Source organism: Anguilla rostrata, chromosome 17, assembly GCF_018555375.3.
Source record: "Anguilla rostrata isolate EN2019 chromosome 17, ASM1855537v3, whole genome shotgun sequence".
NCBI lineage: Eukaryota > Metazoa > Chordata > Actinopteri > Anguilliformes > Anguillidae > Anguilla > Anguilla rostrata.
Window position 1 is genome coordinate 16,023,582 of NC_057949.1, and position 25,328 is coordinate 16,048,909.

Here is a 25,328-nt window from a genome sequence, read left to right on the forward strand (position 1 = left end):
GTTTCCATTCTCTAGCCCCCGAGTAGCCCGAAATCAGGGACTCAGATCCTCGATGGCCTTGACCTCACATGCTCTCTATAGGTCGTCCGATTCGTTATCTGCAGTCCGACTGGCACTAGCGAGTTCTAACCAGAACGATGTTAAAGCCTAAAGGGAATCTACACAGGAAAAGAAACGCTAAATGACAGAAACTAGGAATTTAAAAACCTCTCTCATTTAGTTTCTGTTTTCAAAATTCTAAATTGATAGTAAATCAAGCAATCAATCTCTCCGGTCAGTGCCATCCTGGTCAATCTTATAGCGCCGTACAGTTGAGAGCCGGACAGGAGAGGCCAGCAACCAGGCCCTGTGAAAAACAACCGACCGTCACAGAGGATTCTGGGGCCTTCCGGTCCAGGGATTTCGCGCGGCGGCTGCTGAACAGAGAAGACCTGGAGACATCAGGCATGGAACGTTCCGTAGAGGCATCTAATGACATCATCTGCAACAGCCAGGGAGAGAGAAAGAGATCAGCCAGGGTGAGAGAGAGATGATCAGCCAGGGTGAGAGAGAGAGAGAAGATCAGCCAGGGAGAGATAAAGAGATCAGCCAGGGACAGAGATAGATGATCAGCCAGGGTGACACAGAGAGAGAAGATCAGCCAGGGAGAGAGAGGGGGGATCAGCCAGGGAGAGAGAGAGAAGATCAGCCAGAGAGGGAGGAAGATAAGATCAGATAGGGAGAAAGAGAAGATCAGCCATGGTGAGAGAGAGAACATCAGCCAAGGAGAAAGAAAGACAATCAGAACTTTTGGCAGGCTGGCCACTCATGGGAAGATTCACCACTCTTCCAAGTGTTCTCTATTTGGAGATAATTGCCTTCCCTGTGATTCAGTGGAGTCCCAGAGCCTTATAAATGGCTTGTAACCCTTTACAGACCAATATATTTCAACAACTTTTTTCTCATCTCTTCTTGAATTTCCTTTTATCTTGGCACAGTGTGCTGGTAGAAACTATGTGGTGACTACTTCACTCTGAAGGTACAGTTAAATATGAGTGAGTCTATCAACTAAATTTGGTTCATAGATAGATTGAGTGGATTCAGTGTGACAGTGTTGGTTTTGGGTGGAGGTAGTGTACAAACAGAATTCAGCGTAACAGTGCTGGTTTTGGGTGGAGGTACAGTAGAGTACAGACAGAATTCAGAGTAACAGTGCTGGTTTTGGGTGGAGGAACAGTAGAGTACAGACAGAATTCAGAGTAACAGTGCTGGTTTTGGGTGGAGGTACAGTAGAGTACAGACAGAATTCAGAGTAACAGTGCTGGTTTTGGGTGGAGGCACAGTAGAGTACAGACAGAATTCAGAGTAACAGTGCTGAATTTGGGTGGAGGCACAGTAGAGTACAGACAGTATTCAGAGTAACAGTGCTGGTTTTGGGTGGAGGTACAGTAGAGTACACAGAATTCAGAGTAACAGTGCTGGTTTTGGGTGGAGGTACAGTGGAGTACAGACAGAATTCAGAGTAACAGTGCTGGTTTTGGGTGGAGGTACAGTAGAGTACAGACAGAATTCAGAATAACAGTGCTGGTTTTGGGTGGAGGCACAGTAGAGTACAGACAGAATTCAGAGTAACAGTGCTGGTTTTGGGTGAAGGTACAGTAGAGTACAGACAGAATTCAGAGTAACAGTGCTGGTTTTGGGTGGAGGCACAGTAGAGTACAGACAGAATTCAGTGTAACAGTGCTGGTTTTGGGTGGAGGTACCGCACCTGGTTCTTGGCGACGTGGCGTCTCTCGATCCGGCCCTGGCGGGAGGCGCTGTTGGAGGAGCAGGAGGAGGAGGGAGGTCCTGAGGAGGAGGAGGCGCAGCTGGTCTCCACGTGCTCCACGCCGTCTCCCTCCAGCATCTCAAACTTCTCTATCACCTGGGGCCTCCTGACAAAGGGGAACCAACACACCGGCAGCATGACACACTCACACCACAGCAAGCAGCTGGTATACAGAGAGGGACTGTGTACTTCCCCTGAACCTTAAAACACAGAGGAGCAATGGGCCAGGCCCAAACGTCTCCCATGTATACAGAGTGAACCGGTCCAGTGCTTCAACTCATGTGTGTCCACTGCTGAAAGTGCAACACCGCCTGTGAGAGTGAGCAGCCGTGCTCTTCTAGGTGCAGAAACGCACCAATGACACAAGCCCATGCTACGTGAGCCGACCATTCACGATGGTGGGGGAAAAAAAGGCTATCAGTTCCAGTGGGATACACAGAGAAACAGGAAAAGGAAGCTGCAAAGCATGCTGGGGGAAAGAGGGTGCTGGGACACTGCGGTCTGGAGAGGTGTGTGTTACGGTCCCAAGAGATCCCTGGAGAAGACTCTCAGACCCCCACATCAACCCCTGTGATGAGGCTCTGAAGAGCAGCAATGCGCCAAACCTGCAGTGCTCTGTGCGTCTGTGTGCTTGTACATGCATGTGAGTGTGTGTGTGTGTGTGCGTGCGTGTGTGTGCCCGTCCGCACACAAGCATGTGTGTGCGTGCGTGTGTGTGCCCGTCCGCACACAAGCATGTGTGTGTGTGTACATGTGTGCCCGTCCGCACACAAGCATGTGTGTGCGTGTGTGTGTGCCCGTCCGCACGCAAGCGTGTGTGTGTGTGTGTGTGTGTGTGCCTGAGGCAGAGACTGAAAGACAGAGAGTTAGAGCAAGGGTGAGAGAGACAGAGTCAGAGCGAGAGCATGAGAGACAGAGAGAGTGAGAAAGACAGAGAAAGAGAAAGAGAGAGAGAGAGAGAGAGAGAGAGAGAGAGAGAGAGAGAGCGAGAGAGAGATTAATTATCTCTAGAAATTAATGTTTAGCTCTTCCATGTTTAAACGCTTGCTTTGGCAATATGTACACTGTTACGTCATGCCAATAAAGCCATTTGAATTTGAAAAAAACAATTTGAGAGAAACAGAGCGAGAAAGTCAGAGAGATAGATAGAGAGAGTGAGAGAGAGAAAGTGAGAGAGAGAGATAGAGAAAGAGAGAGAGAGTGTTCCTTGCTCAGAGCTGGAGGTGGAATGGGATAGGTCAGCAGGGCGGGGCAGCACAGCAGAAGGAGCAGAAGCTTTGGGGGGCGGGGGGATTCCCAAGACTCCTAAAAGAAAAAAGATAAACAGAAAAACAAAAGAGCAAACTGAGGAAGGTCTGAGGTGACAACAAAGAACAGAACTAAAAAAGTATCAACCAGAAAAAGAAACATTACATAAAATGATGTGATTTGCATAGGTTTTTTTTTCAAATAAAACTTCTAAGTGGAAACAAAGGAATACAACAAAAAATGCCTTTCAAGAGCACTGAGGTGTTCTTGGTGGTTTAAAACCAAAGTGTTCGATGTATTCTGATAATGCAGTATATTTCACATAGAGTTATAAAAATGTGTTTTCATGTAGTTATGATAATATGTTTCAAGTACAGTTATGATAACATTCCATGTAGAGTTCTCATTGACTTCAGTTTTAAGCATGTAACACCCTAAAATAACCACTCTGAGTACCACCACACAGCAGTAAGAAGCATACCCCCAGCAGATGGATTAGCTCAATGGCTCCCAGCCCAGGTCTTGGAGTATCCCTGTCTATGCTGGTTTTAAATCAAACCTGAAATGCCATTCCTGAAGTACGAAGAGCTGCTCTTTGCTTTCAGACGCTTTGAATGTCTTAATCAGTCGGACAAACTGTCAGCCAATGAGTGCTTTAATTTTCTGTCATGTGCTATGGCAACAGGTTAGAAATTCCATTTGAAAATGGTTGTTTCGTATCGGTTAACTGACAGACCTACAGCCAAAATCGGTGAAGTCCTAAATTCTGAAAGTGTGGAAACCGGACCATTGAAATAAAACTTTATTTCAATTTATGGAAATGAAAATTTCAATAAGCAAAGCAAATCACGATGAGCCAAAACAACTACAAGTTTTCAACAAACATAAAAAATCAAGACCGGAATGATAACTGGCATACAAGAAATTACTCTAGGACCCGGATGAGGAACCCCTGGTCTAGCTCACCGTCCATTTCCAATTAAATTGCCCTTTCTGAAAATGGCTTTAAATACAATTGCCTGCTTTTGCTGAAGAGCAAAACTATCCCTAAAACGTTCCATCTTCTACGCTGTCCCGGGTGCCACCATTACCATAACAGCTAAAGTAAAACTTCTGCAGAGACAGACAAAAACAAATACAGTGACAGAGGTCATTACTGGATTTATATCTCACTCACAGGCAGAACAGCCATATACACAGACAGCTAGATTATAAACCAAATCGTCCACCTGTGAAAAGGAATAAAATAAACAGTAGATGGCGCTAAAGGGACAAGTCTGGCTTCTCCACTGACAAAGTATCGGTAAATAGATGTACAGAGAGCTGGACTGAGGTCCAAGCTTGTGCATCTCTGACAGGAATCCTACTTTCTGCACTGTAACTGCATCAATCTAACAGCCGAGACCTGCATGACAGTGAACGATGCACTACGGAAATCCACCTTCTTACTTCCACAGTTACATTAGCAATTAGCAAATGAGCTTACAGTACAATGTCTCTGAATCAGACAGACCAACAGTTAGTAAAGCGTTCATTTTCTTTCATGTGCTGTGGAAACATGTTTCTTTTTAAATTTGATTTGATTTTTATTACGTCGTATTAATTCACTGATAGACCAAAAGACAAAATAAACCAAAATTTTGCAATAGTATTTCATACAGAAAAAATACTACTGAATGTAAATAATATTTAAAAATGATAAAATAATGTATCCAATAACCACAGTTACTTTGGGCTTTGTGTACAATGTAAGAAAGGTGCGATTAAATTATTATTATTACTTTCTTGAGGGGATTCAACACGTATCCTTCAGTGAGCAGTACAGTGTTGGAGACCTTGCTGTGTGTAAGGCCAGGTAGCTGGTGAATCATTCACATCCAGCAGGACAGTGGAGAAGAGAGTGATATTTGCTCTGATAAGAACACAAACTCCTCCAGGGCCAATCAGCAGTCACCCTGAGCAGGGCCAATCAGCACTCACCCTGAGCAGGACCAATCAGCACTCACCCTGAGCAGGGCCAGTCAGCACTCACCCTGAGCAGGGGGCACTGCTGCAGCTGACATTACATTACATTACATTATAGGCATTTAGCAGACGCTCTTATCCAGAGCGACGTACAACAAGTGCATGACAGCAAACACAGTCTGTACCACTCGTAGCACGAACCGAGTTTAACCGGTTCACCTCAGCATTGACCCAGTATGATCCGGTCTCGTTAAGTTCTTACCTTAGCATACCAAATAAAAAAGTTTACATAAAATTGCATATTTTAAAAACTACATCTGTAATAGTTTATCTGGCTGAGATTATTGTGAGCTTTCACTGCGTGTGTGCGTGGGCTGGCTTGCAGATTATTTTGTGAATAAATCTTTTCCAGTTAAGGAATATTTAACACGTACTTTATCTTCATATTATGTGTATTTGTATTCATATTATGTGTGCTTTTCGTGTGTGTGTGCCTGTGTGTGTGTGTGCCTGCGTGTGTGTGTGTGTGTGTGCGTGCGTGTGTGTGTGTGTGCCTGCGCGTGCGTGTGTGTGTGTGTGCCTGCGCGTGTGTGTGTGTGTGTGTGTGTGTGTGTGTGTGTGCGTGTGTGTGTGCGTGCGTACCTGCGCTCCAGGCCGAACAGACGTGCCACCTCCTCCCTGCCCGGGCTGCGTGCCCGCTGCTCCAGCCTCTTCCTGTGGGCGCTGAGTGCCAGCCGCTGGGTCAGGCGCTTGGCTTTGGGCACGTCCGCCAGCGAGGCGTAGCTCACGGGGGGGCGGCGGCCGCCCCGCCCCGCCCGCTGCCCGCCGCAGCCGCCGCCCCAGACCCTGCCCTCGTCCTCCTCCTCCTCGTCTTCGCAGCTGGGGGGCGTGGTCACGATGGTGGGCGCGGTCGGGCTTTTGGGCGTGGCGGGGCTGAGGTCGGAGTCCAGGGAGGTGAGGGAGGCGCTGAAGGTGGAGGTGCCGTTGGAGCGGAGGGAGTCCGGGGGGAGAGGGGAAGTGAGGGGGTCCGGGTCAGAGGAGGGGTACCTGTGGGGCCCCTCGGGGCCGCTGGGGGAGGACAGGGGTAGGTGGCGGGGGCGCTGGGGAGGTTGAGAGTCCGGTTTGGGCTTCTCCAGGGAGAAGTACCCGCTTTCAGCACGCTCCTTTCTGCTTCCATTCAGGGAGCCCTGTTTAGAGTCTACGGGAGAGAAGGACAGCGCACATAAACACACTTACTCAACAACACTCCTCCTCTGACCTGACCCTGAGCAATACCCATTCCTACCTGCAGAGGGCACCGTGGGCAAGTGAAATCCTAAAGCTTTCACATCGCCACAGGCCGGGTACCTGAGAAACACCTGCACTGCCCCAGACTCCCAGTCCCGTTGCCCCAGACTCACTGCCCCAGACCCCCAGTCACACTACCCTAGACCCCCAGTCTCACTGCCTCAGACGCCCAGTCTCACTCCTGAGAGAGAGTGTACAGGTCTGCTGTTCCACATCCCATAACCACACCACTGAGTATACACTCCCTATGATTATCATTTATGGGCAAAATATAAATTACAGTATGTAATAATATAATATCATCATAATCACACATCATAGGGATGGGAGCTGGGGGCTGGAGACCAGGTGAGAACACTCCCCTGACACAGGGGAGCATCCTCATAGAACCCCACACACCCTCTATGGTCTTCACTGCCACCTACTGGTCCACTGCAGGTGGTGGTTTAGCGCTAGTCAGCATAATAATCCCTTCTAAAGTCTCCTTTAAACCAATGGCATTGCACAGCATCAACCATTTTATGGTGTCTCAACAAAAAAGTTTTCAACATAAAAAGCCAAGTTGCTCATACACAGACCACACGCTCTCTATACATCTTTGAATAGACACAGCAGATCGTGCTAAAAGGACAATAATCCCAAGTGACACAGTATCAGTAAACAGATGCAATCAGAGCTGTTCAACCACACTGTCATATGTGAGTCTCAGTACCAGAGTATTGATAAATCAATATCAAATTAGTGCTTTGGCCAGAATCATTACTTTCCAGGGCCAGTAATGTATAATCAGCCTGACCTGATAACATAACTGTAATCAGTCAATACAATGTGCTCAGTGTGACAGACATCCTCAATGAAGAATGTGTACTAGATCTGTACTAGAACACACACACACACACACACACACACACACACACACAGGCCTGCTCTTACGGTCTCTGAGTGACCCTGAAGAGGAGGAGCTTTGGAGCAGCGGGCCGCACTCTGGCTGGTGCAGAGAGGGGGCGCTGTGGCTGCAGGGGACAGCTGTCCGGCCGCGCTGCTCCTGCCATCCCGCCGGGCGACTGCAGGGGGCGTCTCTGGGCTGGGTTCCGCCGGCCTCACCGCCGTTACTGATCATCACCGTCCCTTTGGCCCGACCGGTCTCCTGCGGGACGTCCTGGAGACCGAATCACAGTAGAGTCACACCCAGGAGACCGAATCACAGTAGAGTCACACCCAGGAGACTGGAGTCAGAGCAGAGTCACACCCAGGAGACTGGAGTCAGAGCAGAGTCACACCCAGGAGACTGGAATCAGAGCAGAGTCACAGCCAGGAGACTGGAGTCAGAGCAGAGTCATACCCAGGAGACTGGAGTCAGAGCAGAGTCATACCCAGGAGACTGGAGTCAGAGCAGAGTCACAGCCAGGAGACTGGAGTCAGAGCAGAGTCACAGCCAGGAGGCTGGAGTCAGAGCAGAGTCACAGCCAGGAGGCTGGAGTCAGAGCAGAGTCACAGCCAGGAGATGGGAGTCAGAGCAGAGTCACTGGCAGCTACCCGAAAATGAACAGCCCATTTCTGAGGACACGGTCACACAAATGGCCCCATCACATTCCCTGTCATTCCCACACCCATGATCCTCTGGGGCTGGCCCCTTAATTTCACTGCTGCTTCAAATTCCAGTAATATGCCATCAGATATGTGCTTAATCAAATTTCACCAGACCTCTTCATAATTCAGAGATTTGTCTCACATTAATCTCACATTAAATAAATTAACGGTTAAATAAAGAGTGGTCTCTAATCCATTAACACAAATCACTCAACTAGCTCATAAATCCATCTTCACATATCGCCACACGTAACTCATCAGCATTTGTAGAATTAAAGGGGGCATATTTGTATTGGTCATTCCTGTTTTCCAGTTAGCAGCATGGGCAGATCACCTCTTTATGTAATGAAGTTCTTTTTGCTGCAAACATAAATAGCCTGTCACTGCCAGGAGCTCATCCACATGCAACAGGGCACTTTCAGGGAGGGGGTAGAGGAAGCACCCTTCGCTCAATGATGTCATCTTTCCAGTCAGATATATATATTTTTTTAACAAACAGTCCACATGAGAAACCAGGACGGGAGTACCAGTCATATCAAGCAGTGAGGGTCAGTGCTAATGACTGTATTAAAACTAAATGTCACACCAGTATTTGAAAAACACAGGATTATGGGAAATGTCCTGACTAGACTTTATTTGCTTTGACCTCGTGTTGAACAATGGTGGTGTTGATCTTTCAGCAGCCAACCTGTGAAACAAGCTTACGCTCACACAGCTGGCAAATTCACCATCAGTACCGTACAAAGATCTGCTATCACACCCCACCAGATAAGGCTCCCATTAAAAACAGCCGTAAACCTTGCCGAGCGTGACCCCATCCTTCAGCTTCAGCGCTAGGGAGTAGAGACAGGAACTGAGAAACAGGAAGCTAATAGAGTAAAGACCTTGGGATTAACAAGCTGACAGGAAGGGGTGACAAATCACTGCTGTGGAAACTAAAGTTCTCCCGCCTGGCCTACAGCGTTTTTCGGAGTTAATCTCCGCCTCGCCACCACCGTTTTGTCCTGTCCTCAGCAAAGCAGCCATGGATTCACCCAGACAAACAGCCCGTTAGCGAGGAGAGAGAGACGCCTGCGTTCTGCAGCGAGGCCTCTGCCTCTAGGCAGCGCGGACAGATTAGGGGCAGGGTGGTGGTAAGTGGGGGGGGGGGGGGGGGTGGGGGTTGGGGAGCCAGGTGCCAGACCAGCCAACACAAAGGGCTCTTTGGTCTGTCCACAATGACATCTGTGCTGTTAGAGATCAGACTGGGAAAACAGACGCTATCGGTTAATAGCCCAACCGCCATCCATTCATTCATCCGTTCATTCATTCATTCATCCGTTCACCTGTTCTCCAGGTGGGAGCTGCACGTTGCTGGTGACTGAGGTGAGCTTTCCGGCTCCATTGGGACGCGTTTTAATACCGCGAAAAGTCAAAACTGTTCATTATCAGTATTATATGCCCATCACAGATCAAGATGGAATCACAGTACAGAAAGTGCCGTAGCAGAAATTCAAACATAGCAGAATGATACAGATTGGTACATGGAAGGGATTGGTACATGGGGGGGTGGGGGTTGGTGCAGGGGGGGATTGGTACATTTTGAAGGATAATTCTGTTTTTATTTCAACCTGGGTCTAATTTTTGTAGTATTCTCCATCATTCCTCTCACATTCACTTCTTTGATTGAGCTCTTTGTTGTTTTTTCATACCTGCGAGCCTCTGTCGGTGTCTGTCAGCCAGCCAGGTGCAGGCAGTCAGGGCTATAACATTTAAACCACCTGCATTTTTCTGATTTAATATTTTATTTTCTCTGTTTGTAATCAAACAATTCACACGTGGTCAAAGCGCAGACTCAGAGCTTTTATTAAAGGGTATTCTTATACATTTTGGCTTCACCATGTAGCAATTACAGCACTTTTTATACGTAGTCCCCCATTTCAGTGTTTTAGACAAATTAACAATGTCAAATAAAAGAGTTATGTTTTGTATTTGGTTGCATATCCTTTGCATGCCAAGACTTCCTGATGTCTGTGACCTATCAACACCATCCAAGTCTGGATATCTTATTGTCAGGTTGTCCTACTGTACAAGCAATACAAAAAACTCTTTGCATTTGAATGGATCTCAATGGATATGGGAATTGGGGGGTGGGACTAGATTCAGCTGTAAATTATGCTGATACAGTATGGAACACATTTGTTGGCTAAATGGCTTTAAGTCATCAAGGGTCCCAGGTATCAAATGAGCCTCAAACCACCACGCTGCTGCCAGATATGCAGTAGACACTACAAGCATGGTTTCTCCTGATTCATTTTCCTGTTGAACTCAATGGGAAAAATATTCAGGAGAAGCCATGCTTGTAGTATCTCCTGCATATCTGGCAGCGGCACGGTGGCCCCTCAGACATGCCGCAGTAATCCCCCCCCAGGACGATGAGACCGGCTGGACCGCCAGCTGTCCATCACACAACGAGCAAGGCACGCTCAAAATGATCCTCTCAGTCGAGCGAATTACATTCACCCGCTTATTTCTTTTTCTTTTTTTTTTGTCCCTCTCTGTTAAAGCGACTGAACGTGAGTGAATGAGGGGTGTGCCTGTTGGGTGTGATTGAGGTGTGTGTTTGAGGTGTGTGTGTTTGAGGTGTGAGTCTGCGGTGTGTGATTGCAATGTGTATCTGAGGTGTGCCTGTTGGGTGTGATTGAGGTGTGTGTCTCAGGTGTGTGCAGTGCGAGATAGTTATGTGCTGATGTACCTTGCGTTTCTTCTTCTTCTGGTTGTGCTTGTTGGTCCTGATGAACCCCTCCAGACTCTCCTGCCACCTGCAGGTAGGGGGAGTCACACTCTCACTAAACCCACATATTTCACCTGGACGGACACATTTACACACGCAAGGCGGACACAGGCGTGCGCCTACACACACATACACACACAAACACACATGTGCATATGTGCTCACACGCACACACACACACACAGACACACACACACAGACATGCCTTCTGTCCCACTAATGACAGTAGACATGCAGGGCTGTTGATGTGACAGGGCTTTGCCCTCTTCTGAAGGGAGATTGAGTTAAAGTCTTACCAGATAAGATCAAAGCTGCCTCTATAGGAGAGGTTTATTACACTGTACAGGAAGAGGGATGAGTCACTGACTCAAACTCTTCTAGTGTAAAACACACTGGCCAAAGCAGAAGCTGGAGGCAATTACCAGCTGCAAGTGGAGTATCTTGAATAAAATCTTTCATCATTTCAAGTTGAATAACTTAAAAAAACGACTGTATAAAATAAGTTGTATTTGAATTCTTTCCATGTGTAAAATATTGTAGAAACATAAACATATACATTTTTAAATGCTTCAAGTTTCTCCACAGATGCATTATTGCAGTACAGATTTCCAGTTTCCCTCTGCAGTTATGACTGTTATACATATTACCTACCATCAGTTGCAGGGAACACCCTTGCCCATATCTGTCAGAGAAAACCAGGGCGGGTAATGAGTTTGCGCCAATGGAGCAACATAGCCATGAAGTAATGTACCATAGAAGTGAACAGATATTTCAGAACAGGCAGCTATACACTATAATGTAGAGATAATGATGACAAAACAGGACTTTTCAGCTGAACAGAAAAATAAGGAACTGGGCCCATATTCACAAATAAGTACTGAATACTGATATAGGATCAGTTTTGCTGTGATCATAGCCTAGATAATTTGCCTGGATCATAGCAGGTAATGCTGAGATTAGCACAGGAGGCTCGAAAGAGGTAGCCCAGTCTGCGGTAGCAGAATTTATCCTGGAACCTTCCGGTTAAAAGCCGCTGCACCTGCAAGGTGCAGTGTCACAAGGTCACGTTATCAGACCAGACCATATCCAGACGGGAATGCACATCACTACCACTCCTACACTTGCGTTACACTCCTGAAAGGAAAACATTCGATATTTGCTGAACATGTGTCTTCAAAAAGCAGTGCTACACGACACATATTTATCCAAGAAGACGGGAACAGGAACAAGGGTCGGAGAGCACATCGTTAAAAGGGGATGTCAAGAGCTCGCTTATCTCCAGGGAGATGACGAACTCTGGGAGTTCGTTCAGGTTAAGGAGTTCCACCCTAGGGTGCGGTCCCGATCTCCATTTAAAAGGCGGAGGAGTTTAGGAGTCGCACTGATGGACCTCCAGTTCAGCAGAGTTGGGAAAGACATTCTGTGAGTGTTCAAAGACATCCTGTGAGTGTTCAATGTCTAACTGTAGTAGAGGATATTGAGGATGCTCCCCATGATCTCAGAGGGAGAACTACAATCCCCAAAGGGAGACGGGAACCAGGAGCATGTGACCTGGGGGGGAGGGGAGGAGGTTTTTGGAGGTTTTGTGGATATTTCTGGGTGTGCTGACAGAGGGCCCCACCCCCTCCGGTGTGATGTAACAGACTGATCCGTTCTGGTTAAACCTTCTGTGCCGGTGCGGTTTGGTCTGAAGGTATTATCTTGGGGGAGCCGGCATGTCGTCGGTTTGGCGGGCTGCCAGGACGGCGAGGCAGGGAAGGGGGCGGGACCTCTCTGCATGGGGTAGCGCCACCATGGACCCGCTTCAACAGGGAAACATGTGTGGAGTTTCTGGGACAGGGCGAGCCGTGATGGGACAGCGTGATCCGTGATTGGACAGGGCGAGCCGTGATTGGACAGCATGATCCGTGATTGGACAGGCCAAGCCGTGATGGGACAGCGTGGTCCATGATTAGACTGGGCGAGCCGTGATTGGACAGGGTGATCCGTGATTGGACATGGCGAGCTGTGATTGGACAGGGTGAACCATGATTGGACAGGCCAAGCCGTGATGGGACAGGGTGATTCATGATTGGACTGGGAAAGTCTCCCCCATTTTTCTCTCTGATTTCCTTTCTCTCTGCCTGTATTTTAACCATCCGGCAGCCTAACCCTGCTCACTGTGTGGAACTCATTCACACAGAGCCAGTACAGAAAGCTGGATGCTTCCTGCAATACTGAATCCAGTTCAGCTCGTGTTGCATGCAAAGTGCTTTTCAGAATGGACTGATGTCTCAAAGCGGTGCGCAGACAGTTTTGGCCCAGGTCCGTACAGTATTAGGCATATTGCGCATGGGCACGGGGGTAAGGCAGGGGGTTAAAGAGGTGTTAAAGAGGGGGGACTGGAGCAAGGAGACAAGTCCTGGGGAGACGGCGGGAGCTTAGAGATAAACTCAGGCACACGGGACAAGGGAGAGCAACGTCATTTCAACTTCCTGGATTTAAGCTGTAATTGGTCCAAGATGAGCTTTTGAAGCACTGAAATGCAAAACAGGAACAGGTGAAAGAACGTCTTCCACCTGAACTCAGCCTGCGCTCTACGGTCACATTACACTGCAGCTTTTAAGCCAGTGTGGTATTGAACATTAGGGCAAAAAGAGTACCTCCAAAATGATTCAATAAATCAGTATCTGTATATACATATACAAACATGCACACACACACACATACAATCACACACACACAGCCACACATGCACACTCACACATACACACGCACACATACACACTCTCTCTCACACACACACACACACAATCACACGCACACACACTCACCCGTGGATGGCCTCCTTGCTCTCTGCGCGAATGAAGTGCTGTGTGTCGGGGGTGCGGATGCACAGGGCGTGGCTGTGGCCGGTCTGAGGCTCGGCGTCCAGCACGGCCGAGCAGCGGCTCATGTTGATGGTGCCCTGGGGCAGAGTGCTGGGCTGCCGGGAGACAGAGGGGCATCAGGGGCAACAGGGGCAACAGGGGCAACAGGGGCAACAGGGGCATCAGGGGCATCAGGGGCAGCTCTGCAATCGTAATCACGTTCAAGATTAGGTTTATTTATATTACACATTTCATACACACAGAAATCCAAGACGCGTTACACAAAACGCATATATAAAATAAAGAGAAAAAAAGAGAAAAACATGCATTACTTTTACACAGAAAAGCAAACACACTAGTAATGAGCCATGGGGAAAAAGGTCAGCTTTGAGCTGACTGAAAAACAGCTAGAACTATGCTCTACGCACTATGACTGTGCGCTATGACTGTACTATGACTATGCTATGACTGTGCTATGATCTTTTTGTGCACAGCTGTGAGCTCCAGATGCAGAACCACAGCAGAAAAGCCCCACCACACACACACACACACACACACACACACACACACTACTGCGTATCAATACACACACACACACTTCTGCACATCAATACACATACACGCACGCACACACACTGCCGGGCATGAATTCACACGCACACAGACACATAGACCCACATGCACACACTGCCGCTCATTGAACGAATACACAGACACTCAGTCAGACACACTCCCTCACTCTGATGTGCATGAACACACACACACACACGCACGCACACACTATAACAACTTTTCACAGCAGAACTCTCAACCGCTAGGCTATTATAAGCGCATAACTCCCACAAACTGTACCCACAGTGAGATGCTTACTGACCACAGTCATGTTTGACAGCTTTGATTTTTTTTTCTCCCTTCATGCATTCCTTTTTTAAACAATTTGCAGATGAGATTAATCTATAAAATATATGTGGGCTGCAGCTGGTCTGGACACAAATCTTCTCCTGCCAACATTTCAAAAACTGTACGCTCGAGTCCAGGATCTCTATGGTACTACTGTGAAGGACAAAGTTTTGCCCAGTGACCTGGTCCAAAATATTTGTGCGTCGAACTGCTGCTTTAAAACACGATCAGTAAAATGATCTACACCGGTCTCCATTTTGACATCCGATTGTCTTTGAAATGAGCATGCTGCTCATAGTATTCACATCCATGTCAAACAGGCGGGAATTTCTGGGCGGACAATCTCACGGGGTGAAGCTGGTCCTGTCTGCAGTGGGTTTAACAAAATGGCCGCCAGCACTCTTCAGTGAACACACACAGTGAAAGCCCTTGTAGAGAAGCACAGCCGTCTGTAGGGTCTGGGGCAAACTGAGCCAGCGACTCCCCACAACACTGACGGGTTAGTCTCTGGGATAAAACCAGCAAACCCCTTAATATCATTCTGGACATACGTCCGCCCACACAGACCCAACTGGTCCTCTTACTGTCTCTGTGTGAGAACAACATCATTTACTTTCCAGATTTGTAGTGAAAAAAAAAAGGTTATCCTGCTGTTTCACTAACAGACAAGAGTATGAGACAAAGACCAAGAGATATAATTACCGTCCATCATCTCTAGGCAAACACTGGCCTTGGCACTTCTGTTCGATTATCTCTCTCTATCGCTCTTGTGCTCTTTCCATCCCGCTCTCTCTCCATATATCCTTCCATCATTCAACATTTTTTGACAAAGAAAGGAGTTAAACAAATCAAAGCGAATCCTTAGTAAAGGTAATGTGGCATGTTTTCACTCCTAAACACTGACCTCCCAAACTTCTGTAATATATATTTATATATTCTTATCTAACATACATCCCACTGGCACTACCGATGTGCCATGTATCACACTTGGGTCAGGTTCAACCAATCACCCTTCAGTATTGTGCATGTAGATTGGGCTGGGCTTGGTTCAGATCAGCCGTGCTGCTCGCTGATCTGGGCTAGGATGGGTTCAGATCAGCCGTGCTGCTCGCTGATCTGGGTTGGGTTGGGTTCAGATCAGCATTGTGCTGCTCGCTGATCTGGGCTGGGTTTGGTTTAGATCAGTTTGTCAGAGGCTTGGGGGTTGGGGACTGGGGGGGGGGCAAATAGTCCTCAGTGGTGAGGTGTGTAGAGGGTCAGATTAAAGCCAGGGCCTGCTGCTATAAAGGGGTTAAAAATGTAACTGAATTGTGTCTATAGTGTGGGAACCTCATTACACTGCCAGCTGGTGCTCAGCACTTAGTGTTCAGCCATGTGGTACAGGCCGTTACTGTGCATTAGTTCAAGCAGATACAAATACAATCACCACCATAGAGAATAACACAATCACCACCACAGAGAATAACACAATCACCACCATAGAAAATAACACAATCACCACCATAAAGAATAACACAATCACCACCATAGAGAATAACACAATCACCACCATAAAGAATAACACAATCACCACCATAGAGAATAACACAAGCACCAAGATAGAGGATAATATAATCACCACCACAGAGAATAACACAAGCACCACCATAGAGAATAACACAAGCACCACCATAGAGAATAACACAATCACCACCATAAAGAATAACACAATCACCACCAGAGAATAACACAAGCACCAAGATAGAGGATAATACAATCACCACCACAGAGAATAACACAAGCACCACCATAGAGAATAACACAAGCACCACCATAGAGAATAACACAAGCACCAAGACAGAGGATAATACAATCACCACCATAGAGAATAACACAAGCACCACCACAGAGAATAACACAAGCACCACCATAGAGAGTAACACACAGCAATGTCAGCTGTATATACATCACCACCATAGAGAATCCTTTCCCACAAGGAAAACAAGCCATCACAAGAGGACTCGTATCACATTCGCTGTGTTACAACAAGTCTAAAACGCCTCCAAACCCGCCCTTCATTTATCATGCATCATCAATAAACGCAGCAAACCATCCCCGGACTCAATCAATATTCGCCCTCAACTTTTACTCGCAATTAAAACTGTGTGCTCTTTTCCTTCTTCACACACACAGCAAACAAACACAAACTCGCTAAACTGCGTTTGCGAAGAAAAGAAAAAACCAAAACCTGCATTTAATTGTAAATCAAAGTTGAGGGTAACTGTTGATTGAATCCAAGCCGAAGCTTCAGACTGTAGTAATTTAGCTGTGGAGCACATTGCGGATCTCTTAAAAGCAGAAACCCCACCAGGGTTCCTCAGATCTCCACGGTACCCCGCCTCTCAGCCCCAGTCATAAGAGCGAATGAGGCGGTCTCGTCAAAGGCTCTGATTTGATTGGATAATCTCAGCTTTGCCCAATGATTCCTTTCTTCTTTTAAACAGGCCCATTATTTGGAGTTCCGTCCTTACTCTGTTTACCTATGTGCTGTATCTGTATCTTTACTGTGTAAACTCTCCTGTGTACCATGCAAGAAAAGCTCTAAAGATAAAATTCATGCTTCCTGGTCAGACTGTAAACCATAGAGAAATGATGTGCATCCTGCACGTGCATGCACACACACACACACACACACACACACACACACACGCACACACACACACAGACATATGAGCGTGCTCCGCACCCATTGTATTCCACTCAATTCTACTCCCCAACTTCCCTGCAGGTTTTCCACACAGTCTGGCTCACCTGTCGCCCCCCTCTGGTCAGGAATGCACACTACACAAACACAAGCAGCAATAATTCAGAAGCTTTAAATATTTAATCACAGGTTCTGTCCCATTTCCCTAGCAGGTGGCTGGGGGAGGGGGGAGAGACAGGTGAGGGAAACTCTGGTGTCAGTTAGCCTTTAAATGCAACCAGATGCAGGTATTTGAAGTAGCCGCTTCTTCGGAATGCAAAGAACTACACTCCTTTCTGTGCTGTCGATTAGAACAGTCCTCCACAAGGAAACACAACACTACCTGTAATGGCTTAAAGAGGCCTTTCCGAAAAAAGGCATTTTTAGCGGCACAAAACAGTAATCATCCCTGGAAGTAAAGCTTCTCAAATACAAAAGGCTCCACTGTTTCTTATGTGACCGTGGAAGTCTTCCACAAGAGAAACCAACACACTGAAACAGAATTTGTCAGAGAGAACGGGATTAAACTGACATTCCTGCTGTTTTTTCTCCTCTTACGCAATACCTGCACCGTTAATCTTCTGATTTTATTGTGGACGGTGATCTTATTTGTGGCTGCAGTACAGAGCAGACGGCGGGTTGGGCTTGGTTCCCCTGCGAGAGGATGATTTCTCATGTCCAGGGACGAACACGCAAACGATATTCCCGAGACCGCGACTCGGGCGGCGGGCCTGTACCGGCTCGCCATTGGCCAGGCTCTCGACAGTATACCACGCCCCCCAGAACATCACACAGGAATGTCACCCACTTTTTAGATGTCAATATAAATGTATTTACACTCAGCAGTCTGTCATTGACTGACACCTCAACAACAAGGCTTCGATCTGGACGCCGTTTAAAAAATATGAAAATGCCAACAATAAAGATATACACCATTCATAAAAGCATTCCCCTTCAAAATCAATATGTTAGAGTATTTCTGTCAAGGCAACTGCATTTTGTTAGCCAGAATGAGCACCTGCGACATCGCCTAAAATGAAAAGAAATTTCAAAAGAAGAGTTCAAACGAAGAAACCGCACAAGCCAAACAATGGCAGCTACTGTGACACAGAAGCTCACAGAGCAGTTTACTCAATGATCTGTGAGGCAGTTGTACATTCATAATCCAGTTTTCCCATTGGCACTGGGAGCAGGTTGTTTTCACTTGGCTACGAGAGTCAGAGTTTATCAGCAGCAAGATAATAAGAGACATGGACAGAAACAGTCCCTGTTCCCTCTTATTTGTGTTCAGAAGAACGACTCCCTGATCACAACAGACAGACAGGACAGAGGAGCAGAAGTAAGGAGATCAGTACAAACCACACTCTCATCAGGAGACAAACACACACACACACATACACACAAACTCTAACAAGCACACACAAGCAAACACAAAAACATACTTAGAAAAATATACACACATGCACACATGCACAAAATGGCCTCCTTTGGCATTAATTACAAATAAAGGCCCAGGAAACTTAAATCAGTTCATTCTTTGCTGATGTGCCGTTTCCCATTCACTAACGGTCAAGAAATATTTTAAGATGATTCTTGCAATATGTATATATATATATATATATATATATATATATACATATTGCAAGAATCATCTTAAAATATTTATTGACCGTTAGTCTTGGTCTTCCTGTTCTTCTGTTAACATTACTGTTCATCAGCCAGTCCCTTCTGTGTTTGTACTGAACACTGCGCCTGGGAATCTTAAGCTTTTTTATGGAATTTCTCACTGGTAATAACCTTGCCACAGTATGTTTTCTTGGCTCCACACATCATACCTTCCCTGCAATACTTTTTGCAGATTTAGTGCCTATTTGATTTATACTACTGGCCAATGGTATTAGGCTACCTGTGGTTTAAAAAAAAGATAAGATTTGGTCAATTTAACTACCCCTCCACCTCCCTCCCATCCTCCATTTGCAAAGTGACTGGATAGACTTCTAATAATTTGTTTAAAGTTCCAGGAAACTGGATTCAAATTGTGTTTATATCCCCCAGAAGTGACAATGGATAGTCTTCTTTGTATTTATTTCAAGTTTTTAAAACACAATCGTGTGTGTATCCTGCGCTCATTAACATTCATATCTGTAAGACGTGTCATATGCAAACCATTCTTCATTGCTAGCTAGGTTAGAGCAAATTGTCCCATGCAGTAACCTTACACTACCAGACAAAACGAACACAAGCAACATAAACTTGGCTTTACCTTCGTATAGTTAAAGCTGAAAATCATTAAATGTGTAGTAATATTGTAACACTGATCTACTGTACACTAACATTAGACTCTATAGCAGTCTCAAAATCTGGTCATTACACCCAAACAAAGAAAGTCTTTGATTCCACATGTCTAAGCTCAGTGACAATTTACAGTGGCAACTATGATCTGTTGGTTTAAAAAGATGTGCATCTGCTGTTTTTCAATCTCTTTGGTCCAGTGTTGATGGTGCACACAGTTATGGACAGAAAGACACACACACACAAAATATGGACATACACAAACATATAGGCATGCACAGACACAGACATTTGTTTCAAATACCCACACACATACCTGTTCGTCATATCACCTGCACAGACACTTGCATTTATGAGCCTGTCTGTTTTTCCACTTAAAAACACACATGCATTAGGAGCCTGTCTGTCTCTCCACTTAGAAACACACATTATTACAAGCTTGTCTGTCTTTCCATTTAAAAACACACATGCATTAGGAGCCCGTCTGTCTTTACATTTAAAATCACACAATTATTAGGAGCCTGTCTGTCTCTCCACTTAAAAATATGCACGCATTATGAAACTGTCTGTCTGTCTGTCTGTCTGTCTGTGTCTAAAATGCGGTAAAAGTGGGGAGACCGTATTCCCTGACCTCAAGCGGAACTCCCGCCGATGTTGGACGTGGACCCGTCCGATAGCGCGGCGACTTCCTGCCGTACAGTAACAGCCAAGTACAGGAATGTTCTCCGTCCATCCACCTGCCTATCCTCACCACACCCTCTCCCCACACCGTCAGCCAAACACAGAGCTACAGCCGGGAGCCGGGGTCAGTGGAAAGGCTCATGCAAATGGCTGTCCTTTGCGTAGGCAACTACAAAAGCAAACCTAGACCTCGTAATCCTGAATATTTCTACTGTCCACGCTGCGGTTAAGCACACCGAATTTGACTGTGTAAATGCATTTTACAAATAGAGAGACAGTGCAGAGGAGTAAAAACTGGACAGCCATATGGTGAGGCCTTGCTGGAGCTGAACAGAGCTGCTTTGGAGTTACTTAAAGTGTATTTTCTTGCTTTAGACCAAAAACCCTTGAGTGACTCTATATCAGCCATTTCAAAGCTCTCAGGTAGAAAAAAAAAAACGAAATATCTAAAATAGCCTTCAGAAAACCGTCACAAATATATGTCTGGGCTAATCAAATACAAACACTAAATCCTCCAAGAGGGCAAAACATCCCTCAACATTCTTTCCAGCATGTATAATCAAAAACAATAAACAGATTGTTACGATTCTGAGGTTTTGATGACGGTCGGAATGAAAACCAGCATGCACAGCAGGTCCCTAGGTCCAGGTCTGAAAAGCCCTGTCACCAACTATGGGCATGGAAGAGACTACACACACTCGATGAATATAAAACCATACGAATGCGTAGTAGCTAGGTCAGGCTATTCGTCCAAGGGTCATGCCTATCCTCTACGTGAGGTAGAGAGGGAGGATCCGAGAGAAATATCTACAGCATCCAACAAGAGGGAGGAAGAGGATGAAATTCAGCTAAGGGCATAGCGTTAGATTACATTTATGCACACAGTATACACTCAGTGACCACTTTATTAGGTACATGTATCTAATGTACCTAGTACATGTAGGACCCCCTTTTGCCTCCAGAGCAGCCTGATGAATTCTTCTCAACATGGAGTCAACAAGGTTCTGGAAACATTCCTTAAGGGTATTTGTCCATGCTGACTCGATAGCATCGTGCAGTTCCCGTAGATTTTTCCAGCACGATTCAATCCGGCACCAGATATCACACCCCAGTCAAAGTCTCTTAGATTAGGCCTCTTGCCCATTCTAATGTTTGGTCGAACAAAAAAAATAAACCTCATAACCATTTCTGCATGCTTTATATATAGAGTTGCTGCCACGTGATTCACTGAGGACAAAAAGGCTACCTGCGTTAATGAGTAGGTGTACCTAATAAAATGGCCACTGAGTGCATATAGCACAGTGTAAACACTCCTACCATTTATTATGGCGTTTGAAATTATGTCGCGGGGTTGTGCATGTACCAGTTGTAAACAGGTTATATATTAACACGCATTGTCAGTTGTGACCCTAGTGACTTTTGCACCAGCCCTATGCTGCCTAAACCTTCCAGTAAGCACTTATGTAAATTGCTCTGGATAAGGGTGATGAGGTTTATAAAGCACGTTTTTCAAAGAGAAAGGACATCGCTTAGGCCAGGGTGTGCCTATTCCCGTGTTTCATACACTACAGGGAGAACTCAATGAGACGCCTCCTTGGCTAAAGAAACACTGCAATTCAAGAGACTCTCCTGATTACACGTTGCTCTGAAATGAGACAGTGAGATCCACAAGACAAACGCACACAGTCACTACAAATCCCCCTTCTTGACTTTTAGGATGGTACCGTTTCCTTGTTTAAGGCCTGGAATTTCCATGGTTTAGCATCACATTACCCTTAGGGGAGGGGCTATTCTGAGCTTGTAGCGGATTGGCCGTAACTGAGCTTCAGCGAGCACAAACGACCCGCCTAAAACGCAATCAAAGAGGAGAGCGGGTCCGATTAGGGAGAGAGGGCAGGGGTTCATCTTTTCACCAAGTCCCATTTCGCTGCTAGCAGTGTGTGAACGGTCGCAGCATTGCAGAAAAACCTTGAACCTTTCTTTACACAGGCCTATTAAACAGAGCTGGAGAGTACAGGGTTCAAAAAGTAAAAGTCCTACTACAGTATGTACTACATTCACCCTTGAACATCCAGCTGATTTCACTAATCAGTTACACCTCCTGGCTAATTAACAAATCCAGGCGACTGGAACAAAACACTGCAGAGGACTTTTACTTTCTATTTCTACCCACTAAATAAAAAATGATTAATTAATGATTAAACTAATCTAACTAAACTTCACAAGACTTTAAGTATCAGGTGTCTGGGTGCTGGGCTAAAACTAAAAACCTGCAGCCAAACCGGCCCTTTTTCAGATGAGACTGGAGCCAAGAAACCAGGCGACCTGAGTTAGACTTGTACATAACTGCTTCAACTGATCCATTGCTGTGCTGCTCCAGTGCTGAGTAACAACAAAATCAAGCAGACCCCGTGGCTCTCCAGGACCAGGAGTGGCTCTGTGGCTCTCCAGGACCAGGAGTGACCCTGTGGTTCTCCAGGACCAGGAGTGACTCTGTGGTTCTCCAGGACCAGGAGTGACTCTGTGGTTCTCCAGGACCAGGAGTGACTCTGTGGTTCTCCAGGACCAGGAGTGGCTCTGTGGCTCTCCAGGACCAGGAGTGACCCTGTGGCTCTCCATGTCCAGGAGTGACGACTGCTGGCTCAAAGACTTGTTCACTTTCCTTCCTAATTCCCCCATTTTAGATCAACTAATTGTTTTTATAAATGTCTCAATCCGACATTTATGACACAGGATACATGCCCACCATGTCCTTATCTGCTGACCAGGTCACGACAATCTAATAGCGTTTATTACAATTTCATTGTTACAATTGGGTCAAAAACTTTTTATATTAAGAAGGCGATAAATTGTCACTTCTGGGGAATATAACCACAAATTGAATCCAGTTTCCTGGACCTTTAAGCCAAGCTGACAGGGCCACTGGTACTACTCTCGTGAGCATGAGCGGGCAGAGCTGCGACTAATGTGTACAACAGGCTTACAGTACTTCAAAATAAAAAGGCATTCCATAACAAAGGTTCTGGAACCAGTTTGGACGCCTTGGATGTCTGAGTTCCAACGCTCTGAAATGTGGAAGTGTTTGAATCCAGCTGAAGAGAAATGTTGAAAAGCAGAGTGACGCCAGCGTCTGTGTCACGCCAGCGTCTGTGTCACGTGACGGGGAGTCTGCCACGCCCACCAGCGCCCGGTACGCTGGCACCGCCTCGCATGCGGCTCCGGCGTCCAGCAGAACCAGGCCAAAGCGGACCTCGGCCAGACCGTCCCCAGAACCCAAAACCATTGCGAGAAAACGGACACTAGCAATTTAAAGCAAAACAAAAAACAAAAAAAAACATGGTTACTTAGCCAAGCTGGCAATGAAGAGAAAGGTAAGATCAGACAGTCAGATCTGGTGTGTTTGCTAAGTGGGAAAACAGCAGCCTTTACCATCTGGACACAGCGCTCATGCTCTTCCTGCAGCACTCTCTCACTGCTCAGGGAACTGCCACGCCTACAAGAATGATCTGGTGCCACTGGCTCTGTAGTGAGCATTCAGACCAGGCAGCCAAAGACCGGACAATTAGGAATAGTGGCAGAGCGGAACTACTAAATGCCACTTTACAAATGGTGGTAAGTAGTTTAGGTGTGGATCTGTGTGTGTGTGTGTGTGTGTGTGTGTGTGTGCGCGCGAGCGTGCGTGCGTGTGCCGTTGCATGAAAATGTTTGAAGGTGGGTGAATGCATGTCTGTGTATGTGCATGTGTGTGTACACAAGGAACACGTGTGTGTGGGTGGGTAAGTGTGTGTGTGTGTGTGTCCGTGCGTGTGTGTGTATTTGTAGACAGTAAATAAGACAGACAGTGCTGGCCTCCCAGTCAGTGACCTCTCCTTGTCAGGAACAAAGTCCCCGTAACGCCCCCATGAGGGAACTCTGGGAGTCCAGCCTGCAGCCTGCAGCAGCCCTGAGACATGCCACAGGCCACTCCCACCACACACTGCCACACAGGAAAATCTGACACATTGATGGAACTTTGTATCCAAATCCACGCACTGTCTCACAGGTAAAATGAAAGAGAAAGACCAGCTGCAGCACAGGTAGAGAGAGAGTACAGTAGCATCGCAGGGGAGCCCGAGGAGAGTAGGAATCCTCTTAAAGGCAGTAGACCCTCTGTTCAGAAGGTGCAGGAGTTTGAGTGACAGGTCAGGAGGTCAGAAGCCAAAGGTCGGGAGTGGAAACGGAGCGGCGGGAATTGTGGTGCGAGTGGCGAGCGAGTGGCCTGTGATTGGCGGGACTCCGCGTCCTCGTCCCGCCCACAGCAGATCCTCCTCTGCGCTGACACCAGCCGAGGGACCGAGCCGCACCTGGCTCCGTCGCCGTGGCGACAGGCAGGCAGACGTTTCCGGAACAGAGGCTGATCTGCACCATGCTGCGCGTAAGGACCCGTGAGCTGAAGCTGGCTAGTGTCACCTGTCCCGCTCTACCCTACCCTCCGTTCACCTCCCCTTCCCTGCTCTCCCCTCCCCTCCCCTCACCTCCCTCACAGCTCCTCCCCGTTCAGGGTACCGCTCAGCCCTCCTGCTGCGAACAGCCGCATCTCCCCCCGCTGTGCCACACTGCCCAGGACAGTTACTGCGCTGCTGGGATGCAGCGGTGCGTAACCGTTACGGGGCTGGGTTTGTAACTCAAGGGCTGCGGGTTTCATTCCCAGGTGGGGCACTGCCGTAGGTCCCCAGAGCAAAGTGCATTAAAATGCTTCAGTTAATATCCAGGTGTATAAATGGACAGTGTCTATAAATATAAGCCTTGTAAGTCACTCAGGTAAGAGCTGTTAATAAAATAAATAATAAAATAAAAATAATAGCGCCGTCAGGAAAAGACATCTGACCACTGGAGAAACAAGCAAACAATTTCTTAAAAGTAAAAATTAAAAACCAATGACTCCCTATACTCCCTCATAGAAACACTGACATTATTACTTTGGTATAAACAGTCCAGTAGTCTGTATTTTTGCTGAATCTCCCTCAGTGCTGGCCAAGTATGTCTCAGCCCTGCCCCAGAGATTTTCTGGTGCAATAAAAGTTCAACTCAACCACTGCCTTCTGTAGGAATCTGGTCCTAGTTCCAAAGTTTAGGTCAACAACTATTTATTATCGAAGCAAAAACAGTCTTCTTTACAGTATGAAGCATACCGGGTACCCCTCCCATTTGGTTTAGGTAGGCCATCAACCGCAC

At 46.7% G+C, this 25,328-nt stretch overlaps 1 protein-coding gene across 3 annotated transcripts in view; it reads right to left on the reverse strand.

The window, feature by feature from the left end:
- The window catches only part of LOC135243016 (rootletin-like), a 61,284-nt gene that overhangs the window by 16,666 nt on the left and 19,290 nt on the right, over nucleotides 1-25,328 (reverse strand). For 2 of the 3 annotated variants that reach the window (XM_064314429.1, XM_064314428.1), the window contains exons 4-9: nucleotides 13,484-13,635; nucleotides 10,632-10,698; nucleotides 7,241-7,466; nucleotides 5,663-6,218; nucleotides 1,748-1,913; nucleotides 365-481 (exon numbers count right to left, since the gene is read on the reverse strand). In XM_064314429.1, coding sequence (XP_064170499.1) covers nucleotides 365-481; nucleotides 1,748-1,913; nucleotides 5,663-6,218; nucleotides 7,241-7,466; nucleotides 10,632-10,698; nucleotides 13,484-13,635 — 1,284 coding nt within the window. The remainder of the gene's footprint in view (nucleotides 1-364; nucleotides 482-1,747; nucleotides 1,914-5,662; nucleotides 6,219-7,240; nucleotides 7,467-10,631; nucleotides 10,699-13,483; nucleotides 13,636-25,328) is intronic. The other variant, XM_064314430.1, reaches the window with a different exon arrangement.